Source organism: Sinocyclocheilus anshuiensis, unplaced genomic scaffold, assembly GCF_001515605.1.
Source record: "Sinocyclocheilus anshuiensis isolate Anshui unplaced genomic scaffold, SAMN03320099.WGS_v1.1 scaffold626, whole genome shotgun sequence".
Classification (NCBI taxonomy): domain Eukaryota; kingdom Metazoa; phylum Chordata; class Actinopteri; order Cypriniformes; family Cyprinidae; genus Sinocyclocheilus; species Sinocyclocheilus anshuiensis.
The window spans coordinates 889,496-899,348 of record NW_015544167.1 but is presented as its reverse complement, the minus strand read 5'-3'; the positions used below and the strand labels follow the sequence as shown (position 1 = coordinate 899,348).

At 34.3% G+C, this 9,853-nt stretch overlaps 1 protein-coding gene across 2 annotated transcripts in view; it reads left to right on the top strand.

Moving 5' to 3' along the window:
• The first annotated feature begins 1,157 nt into the window (after nucleotides 1–1,157).
• LOC107695956 (NEDD4-like E3 ubiquitin-protein ligase WWP2) overlaps nucleotides 1,158–9,853 on the top strand; it is a 49,931-nt gene continuing 41,235 nt past the window's right edge. Inside the window, exons 1-5 of one of the 2 annotated variants that reach the window (XM_016496078.1) lie at nucleotides 1,158–1,248; nucleotides 1,880–1,989; nucleotides 5,926–6,082; nucleotides 6,336–6,457; nucleotides 9,064–9,201. In XM_016496078.1, coding sequence (XP_016351564.1) covers nucleotides 1,917–1,989; nucleotides 5,926–6,082; nucleotides 6,336–6,457; nucleotides 9,064–9,201 — 490 coding nt within the window. In that variant the 5' untranslated portion in view covers nucleotides 1,158–1,248; nucleotides 1,880–1,916. Of the gene's footprint in view, nucleotides 1,250–1,879; nucleotides 1,990–5,925; nucleotides 6,083–6,335; nucleotides 6,458–9,063; nucleotides 9,202–9,853 lie in introns of both variants that reach the window. The other variant, XM_016496077.1, reaches the window with a different exon arrangement.

The window sequence follows — 9,853 nt, the reverse complement described above, 5'->3', positions numbered from 1 at the left end:
GAATTAATAGAGCAGCCATTAAATGTTAGTGTTTTAGGTTATTACATCCGGAGGTTTTTGGTCCGATAATTAAAACCTGTTTTTTTTTCAGAATTTAGCAGTAGGAAATTACTAGTCATCCAGTTTTTTATATCAACTATGCATTCCACTAGTTTTGCAAATCGGTATGTTTCATCGGGCCATGAAGAAATATAGAGCTGAGTATCATCAGCATAACAGTATCCTGTAAAACAGGTAATTGCAAAGTTCTGTAAAGACATTGACTTGAACTGTGTTTTCTGTAAAGAGGAAAATGAGAGTATTGTTCATTTTATGATTGTATTTATACAAAATTATTTTGGTGTGATTTGTTTTTTTTTTGTTGTTAAACAAAGTATTAATATTGAATTGCAACTCAAAGAAAAGGATGTTTTATTTTTTTATGAGTATACTGTTGACTTCAAGATTTGGTATATTGTGAATTTACTCATTATATATGGAAAATTCTTTATTCACAAATGTAAATGGCCAGTGAAAAAAACTAATTTTAATAATTTCAAAATAGAAATAGGTCACTACTTGTATACGTTAAAAGAAATAAGAAATAACAAAGCAAAAAAACCTGTAAATTACTTTAAAGCCTTAAATATATTCTTTGAATAATTTTTAATTATTTGTACTTGTTTACAGATGTGAGATTTTTTTTTAAATTGCTTTTCTTATTTAATTTTTATTTATTTATTTTAAATATTTGTTTTCATTCAGTTTAAATGTTATTGCCCTTATATGTTCTTTGTTCTAAAAATTGCAATAAAAAAATAATAAAAAAAAATAAATAAAAAAAAATCATCAGCATAACAGTGAAAGCTAACACCATGCTTCTTGATGATATCTCCCAAGGGTAACATGTAAAGTGTGAAAAGCAAAGTACTGAGCCTTGTGGTACTCCATACTCATTGAACATTTCAATAAAAACATTTAGGTCTAAGACGTATAAAACCTCTGTAGATCGATTTCTATATCACAATGCAATTTATGAACATTTTGTCAAAAACTTATGGGCATTTCCGAACTTGTCTGGTGGAATGTTTAAAATGTTACCGAAATTTTTAAGGTTCTACAGTACAACAGAAAACGCACCCCTGTCACACTGACGGTATGGAGCATCCGCACCCATAATCCACCGCGGCGCTGGTCTGTTAGTCACATGACCCTGACATTAAAGCGGAAATGACAGCTAGCGCTTCACAGTCTCACGGCAGACAAAAGGTAGAGATCAAAAATTTTTTGTGTTATTATAAACAGAAAACCGGTTAAATCACACATAAGCCTGTCCGCTTTTATTAAGCGTTCTTCTTGACAATTTCAACTATATTGTGACTTTTGATCTAAAAATTATGATGTACAGCTAGTCAAACAGCGTCACTATCTCACTCATCATGCGAAATTAAACTTAAAATGATCAATGATTATACATCTTTAATAACTTCAGAAATGATCTCCCGTTTAGAAATGCGATGTTATGATCAGCTGATCCTGCTGTATACCGTCGCTTTAATACTTATTATTGCTGTTTGTTTGTTTGTGTCTGCTTATCAAAATCAGTTACTGGCCTGTGAATCTGTCAGACTGGGATATTCACATATTTCATTATGACACATTTTTTATAAAGCATGTATTATGGGATTACTCATTTTATTTTGATTCTTTCAACAGTTTGCGCAAAATCTTCCTGCATTGAACTGTAATATGTGTCTGTGCTTCAGATGATCACTGGGTTTTAATGCTAGATGAAGATCTCAGTAAACACGCACGGCTTATTATCCTCTGATTATAATTTCCAGTGGCTGAGTAAATATGAATGCTAATGAAGAATGCTGTATTTGTGTGTGTGTTTTAGGGCTGTGATGTGATGTGATGTGATGTGATGTGATGTGATGATGGCAGCTGCCAGTGTGTCTCAGTCTGCCAACATTCAGGCCCCAGAGAAATCACAGTTGACCTTGAAAGGTAAGAAAACCAGCCTGTTTTGATCCAGTCCCATCGAGCATCAGCACTGTGCACTGTGATTGATTTATCTGGAATTGATGTGATTTAAAAGGTCACATGACGCATCAGCTTGCAGCATCAGTCCTGCATGTGTTTTTGCACTGTGCCGTGTGTCCTCTAGAGGGTGATGTGTGCTGAATAATAACTTCGAGCTGCTAGATCAGCTGGTGTTCATGTCAGGACACATTCACTCACATTTCCTGCTTGACAAAATCATAAATTTTTCCTGGCACCTTGACTCTTTGATCTTGGAATCATAGTCTTTGCGACTTATTTAATGCTTGTAATATAAATATGTTATCCATTCTACATAACTGTCTTGCCAACAGTAAGATGTCTTACTGTGTTTTCTCCTCTTGAAAAAAGTAATTTAATGAAGTAAGCAGTTTGTGCTGTGTTATCATAACATTATTGCGATGTTATCAGGGCTGGCCCCACATGATAAGCCACATATAAATGAGTGCATAGGGCCCACATGCTCACCAGTATCATCTGTGCATCATCTGTGACAGTATCGCAATTGTTTTAAGGACGTGGATGCTGATATTATGAGTATGTCACTCACTTTGAAAATAACAAACAAAAACCTGCCTTGGGAGTGCACACTTTTACTGTGTGATGTAGCCTAGTAGATTGCAGTTAAAATGTCTAAAAATATATTATAATATATTTAATATTATTGACAGTATCGCAATTGTTTTAAGGACGTGGATGCTGATATTATGAGTATGTCACTCACTTTGAAAATAACAAACAAAAACCTGCCTTGGGAGTGCACACTTTTACTGTGTGATGTAGCCTAGTAGATTGCAGTTAAAATGTCTAAAAATATATTATAATATACTTAATATTATATAATATCTAAATATATATTCAATATATAAGGAGCAAAAATGCCCCTGTATAAGTCTTATATTTCTACATGATATATTCAAGCAGTATCACATGAGTGAGTGCACAGAAGTTACTATTGTGCGTTGCATTGTAATGTTGTCTGATTTTGCTCTATTTCACCAAAATAGTTCCAAGCAAATCCACAGTGGAATTGTTGTGCGCCTCCGAGCAACACGGTTTCTTTCCTGAATAATTCTGTGTTTTTGAACAAATCAGTGATTTAATGATTCATTCATGAAGACAGTCACTTAATTAGTTCCTAAATTAATCAGCTGTTTGAACCAAACAATTGACTCAGTGACTCATTAATTAAGACAGTGACTTGTGGTTTTAGTTTCATATTTAAAGTTTTAGTTTAATGTATATATATATATATATATATATATATAATACTTGTACAGTGCATATATATATATTAGATTTTTAACCAAAAAAGGAGGAAACAATTATCTCATTTTAAAAATTACAGTAAAGATTACAATTATTAAGACTAATTTTTATTATTTATTTATTTAACTTTGGAATAGCATGCTCTGATAAAAGGTTCACAATAAGACCAGGAGAGTGTATCATGAAAGCAAATATAAATATTGACAAAAGTTTAGTATAAAATAAAATAAAATTGACCAATGGAAATATATATTTCTTTATTTCAATAGTAGTTTTAGTATGTTTTTGTCATTTTTTTAAATTAGTTTTTGATTTAAAAAAATATTTTTAGCTTTAATTTCTTTTTATTTCAGCTTTAGTTTTAGTACTTCAACATTAGACAAGGCAAAATATCTAAAGTTTTTTACATTTAAGTCATCTAATATTTACATTTTTATGTATTTAAATTATTTTTAATAATGTTTGTAATGTAATAATAATGTTTGTTTTAGTTAACAATAACAACATTGATTAGTTTGGACATGATAAGATGGTAATACCATGTTTTTTGGAAAAAATACCATGGTACTTTGGGTTAAATATTAATGATGTATGAATACTGTGTGCATGATTCGCTCTAAAAGATCAGCAGGTTATGATGCACAAAAACACACATGCAAAACTAGAGCCTTTCGGTGTGAAAACGAGGGGTGGCGTTTATCTTTCTAATTGCTACCATAAGACTTCGGTTGTAGAAAATCAAGCATGCGGTTATGCTCCTGTGAGATGTTTTTCTTCAAGTACCTCCCACATAACAGTCTGTGAGCCGTGCAGGAGCGACGCAGTGCTAAAACCTCATGGTACGAGTGTTTCTCAACCAAACGCAGAGTTTCCAGGGCATTTTCATCGTGAGAGTAACAGCCGTGTCCCAGAAACTGCTAGTGGTGGACCTATATATCACTGCGCCGCTGGGACGGGCTTTTTTACATCTGAAGAGCTGAGAGATTGGGGTTCGGAGTGAGTACTCGAGCAGAACGTCAATCAAGATGACACAGAAAGCAAGGACGAAGAAAACAATGTATGTCACACTGACATACCAATAGTGTGGTTTAATGATGGGGATTGACATTTTCAAAAATACTGTATTTGAATATTTGGACTCATAAAAAAACAAATATTCAAATATTTAATTTTTGTCACCATTTCTGAACAAACTTATGATTAGGCATTATGCACAGCAATGTTTATTATTTATATATATATATATATATATATAATATACAGTATATATATATATTTTTTTTTAATAATTTCATATTTCATTATTCAAAATATTATCTCATAGCTTTATTTATGTGAGTTAAATTGCAGTGTTATTGCATCTAAATGCTGCTTTAGCTTCTGTGCCACTTCATAAAAATGGATTTTGTTAATACTGATTCAGTTTGATTGGAATCAGCCTATAGTGTCTTGTTATTCTAATTTAAATTATTAAATGTAATAATTTTAAATAATCAATGATGCATACATCTAATAAGGTTAGAACAAATAGGTACCAACACAAAAACAAAAGTTTGAGATTCATCATTTATTTTGTCAGTTCGCACCCCTCAGAGGTAGCACTATCAGTCTGGTGCAGAAAAGAGGAAAAAGACAAAAGAAGATGATGAAAGAAAGAAGCAAGATAGTAGTTGGGTAGTTGAATTATGATGATACACATTTATTGAAATGGCGGCTGCTGCATCATATATTATCAGTTTAATTCAGCATTTCATGAGCGCTGTGATTTGACGATGCTGTGCCAATGAAGCGGCTATGTCACTGTCACCTTTCGGTACATTGCATGCATAGTATTGTTATCTAAAATACCTTGTTATCTGTTTAGATTGTAGAACGCACATTAGCTTCTTTTCCATCAACCGGTTAAAATTTACAACGCTGCGAGTATGCTGCATACAACTTTTTTATATTTGCTATAACAACACCAAACACTTTAAGTTGCCGTATATTTGAACATAAAACATATTTTTACATTTTAATCTGGACTAAGACATGCCAGTCCAGAAAAGATATCTTGATAGTGTTTAAAAAAAAAAAATTTGATTCTTTATTATTATTCTATTCTATTATTCTTTATAGTTGTGTTCAGTTGCACTTTAACCATTTTTGTAACATTTGTTTGCTTTATACGTTATTTTATTGTCTATTATTTTATTGTATTTAAAGCTGCAGTCCCAAATTTCTCCACATACAGTGGATACATTTCTCTAAAAGCAATGGTTGAAGTCTCATGTTAGTTTGCTTCAGAAATAAATATATCTATCTTTAAAGATAAATATACTGAGTAAGAGTAACACACAGTAAGGTGAAACAGAACCCATTTAGAAAATTAGCTTAAGGCCCCCAAAATGCTAGGGCCGCCACTGGATGTTATTACTGTTACTTCTTGTTCATTTTGATTGTAAATATGATATGGGATGTATAACTCTGTAATGGTTTGCTTCACAGTAATTTAGAACTTAGCCAAAAATGAAATGTACTAATTCTCATTGAAATTTTGCAGAACTTCTATTCTTCTCTTTAAGGATGTTTAAGAGTTGAAAGTGTTTCTGTTCTGTTCTGCTCATCTGACAGTGTTGTCTGCTAAGCCTCAGTCTCCTAAACTCCCCAATCGTCACTCTCGTTTGAGTTCATTTGTGGAAGTGACCGCTGACGGCCTGACCAGTGAAACGAAGAAAACAGGCAAACGCACCGGAAACCTAGAACTGCAGTGGAATGAAGACCTCACCCTGTAAGGCATTATGTGACTCTCATTATGAGATTATATATATATATATATATCTATATCGGTTACTTATTTAATTTCAAATGACCTAAAACTACTGAAACTGCAATCAGTAACCAAGTAAAAACAGTAATAAAAAAATAAATCTATTTTAAAAAGCCATGTCAGCTCTAGGGGACTTAATTAAATGACTGCATACTGCTTATTATATTATTATATATATATATTTTTTTCACATTTTTATTATTTTTTTATACAGGAACGTGACTCCTCAGAGTCGTTTGGATCTGAAGTTGTGGAGTTGTCACACATTGAGGAAGGAACTTCTGGGCAATGCCACCATTGACTTACTGGACACTCTACGAACACATGATGGCAAGAGTAAGTTCATCACAAACAGACACAACTCCAAACACCATTAAATAGGGCTGTGCAATTAATTGTATGTGATTGTCATGCGCATTTCGTCAATAAAGCTGGTTCCATGATTGGTAGTAAATCTCCATCACCTGCTTTCAGATGGAGCGGCATTTAATACACAGAGCTGTAGTTCACTGACAAGCTACGCAATATCGCGTTCATAATCGAATGTGATTAATCTACGATAATGAACGCGATATTGCCTAATTGTCAGTGAACTATGGCTCAGTGTAGTAAATGCCGCTCCATCTGAAAGCAGGTGATGGAGATTTACTACCAATCACGGAACCGGCTTTACTGACGAGATGCGCATGACAATCACATACGATTAATTGCACAGCCCTACCATAAAAATTGCAATTCATGATAAGTAGGGATGTTGATACATATATTTTTATAAATATATTTTCACATTAAGTTAATGTGGATACAACCTGAAGACAGTATTGAAATATTTAATATTTTGAAAAAAAAAAAATATTATACATCTTTTTTAATACACATGCTGATAGCTCTTAAATGAATTTTATTCCCAGAGATAAAATAAGTAAGCCATTCAACATTACAGTATAACTGAAAGCCAGGTCTAAACTGCTAATTATCAGATATTATAACCACATGAACAATATTCACATAATCCCATTATATAATAATATATTTAAGTTTGGTGATTTTTCTGTCTCTGTCAGCTATTTGTGTTAAATGAAAGCTGTCAGTTATTTTTTTTCTCCACTTTATAGAGTTTAGTTTGAACATTCATTTTCATGATTAAATAAACATTTAAAGCCTCATTTACACTTAAAGAGGAGGAATGGGTGGTAAGGGCTGCTGTGTGCACTCAAACCTTCCTCGCTTGTCCACTCTTTCTCACTTCGTGGAGCTGGTGAGCGGTGCATGGATGATCATTTACTGTTATGCTAACCAAAGTGTGTGGTGAAAAGATATCCGCTTATAATTTGACATTAGCAATACTGTTTCTGGGTCCAAGCCTCTGCTAGTTTCAGTTGAGAATACGGTCTGAACAGCCGTTTATAAGCACTGTTTATTCATATCACACGTAAGCTAAGCTTTTAAGAACTGGGTGAGCACTACAGTCTCCGGGCACCAAATATTTGAACAATTCATAGAAGACGAATTCCTGTCTGGCCATCAGAGGTTCAGGTATGGAGATAAAGGTTAGGATCATGATTTTTGGGTAGCATTACAGCACACCGTGTGTGTGTGTATATTAGCCCCGTTTGAAAACAAGGCTGTGAGGGATGAACTTAGTCTTTACAATGACAAGCACCATATAAAAGTATTAAATTACTTGTAATTTTCACAACTAACAACTTTCAAAACTGTTTTGTGGAGTTTGTCTACTAAATGTTTTTTTTCTTCTTCTAAATGTTTTAAGGAAATCAATTGGCATGTTGTTAAACAGCAGTACAGTCCATTGAAAACACTGTACTTCTGTCCCTCACAGCCTTGTTTTCATTCCTGTCAAACACTGAATATGGCACTACCCTGACTAAGCTCTGTAGCTACTTCAGGAATTGAAAAAACAGAAGCTGTGTTAATTGCCTTCATTATTTTAATGTGTTAAACAACAACTATTAATCACAAAAATCATCAAGTAGTTTTTCCCAGCCCTAATATTAAGGTTAAAATCAGTGCTGATCACCTCAGACATTCATAACACCTTGTAACTGACATTAAAACAAAACAGGTATTTTTTTCTTGCATTTTATGCAAGAAGGGGAAAAGTCTCTGATTGAAAACATGTGACTTCCTGTAATTAATACTTCTGCATTGCTGGGTCTTTTGACTCTACCAGTCTAAAAGATTTGGAATAAGTCTGTACAGACTTACCACGAGTTCCTTTCAGCTCAGTGCAGTGTTTGTCCTGAAAGGTTTTGAGGTTTGACTTTCAGCAGCGTCACTCCACAATGTTAGTCCTAGTTTTTTTTTTTCCAAGTTGTTTCTGAGTCAGCTGTCTCCTTCACATTGTTTAGAGAAATTCTTGAACTTTTGCCATCAGAAAACTATTATATGTAGATCCAAAGTTCCTGTTAAATGTGCAGAGAAGCAGCCTCTGGTGCAATTTTCAAGACTAACACAATAAAGACTTTTTTTTTTTTTTACATTTACAAGATAGGATACTTTTCAAAAATTTCCTTTGTTTGTTCCACGGAGGAAATCTGTACATGTTTGGGATGACATGAGGGTAAATTATGACAGTTAATGTTTTCTTAAGAAGATAAAGACATAATGTTTTTCTGTTTGCTATTCTTGTATAAGTGTCCGACAGCTGTTATGTGAGCATATGTTCAGAGGTATGTGAGGCTAACATGGGATAGATTGAAATTAACAGCTGAGCTCTCCCCCAAACCCTTTTAAACCAGTTTCACTTCTGTCCTGCTATTTTAAAATACAAAATATGAACCAGTGAGTGTGTTGCCAAAACCAAGATTCAGTCAAATAAAATGTCATGAATGTAAATGAAATTTAGGTTTTAAGAAACTGAAAAACGAATGTATTTGCTAGCACTAAAGCTCTCTCTCTCTCTGTATCTTTTTGACTGGCAGTGGAGAATGTACAGCTCAGTCTGGTTCTACAGACAGAGAACAAAGGCTCGGTTGTAGCAGGAGGTGAGCTCAACGTCTGTCTGGACGGCCTGGTTGTTGATCTAGGATCTCTGCCCAGTGGCAACGCTGCCCCAGACAGTAAGTCCTGTTCACAGACACACATGCACACTTCATAGAAAACACTCGTAGAACACACAGAACACATGAACAAATGCACATTCATGAGTGCGCAAAGCCTTGGCTGTGACTCCACCTAAACTAAATGCAGGAATCGAGGAGGTTGTGGTGAGAGGGGTTGGGATGGAAAGAGTCGACTCAGACCAGAGGAGGCCCAGCGAATGCTCACAAGAGAGATTTTCTCCTCTGTGTACTCACAGCTGACAAACACAGCCCAGGAGGTCACTGAGTATTTTGACCACTCACAATCCTAATCTGTTCAGACTCATGCACTCATTTCTGATTGGGAGTAAGTTGCTTTGGGAAGCAGCCATGTGTCAGTTAGACAGTGCAGGGGTACTAAAATGAGTCTGTTACTGTAGGAAGACTGGTATCGTGAGTTTAGTTACTGAACGATTGTCTCTAGCTGGTAAAATGGTTCTTATGACTAGTGCTGGGCGGTATGACCAAAAATTTATATCACGGTATTTTTCAAAATTATACCGGTTTCACGGTACATGACGGTATTTTTTTCCATGCATGACCGGGTGTTAACCATATTTTCTACTGATTGAGAGAGGAAATACTGCAGTATATTGACTTAGAATGCCCTATTTTACTGTCATGATGAGTG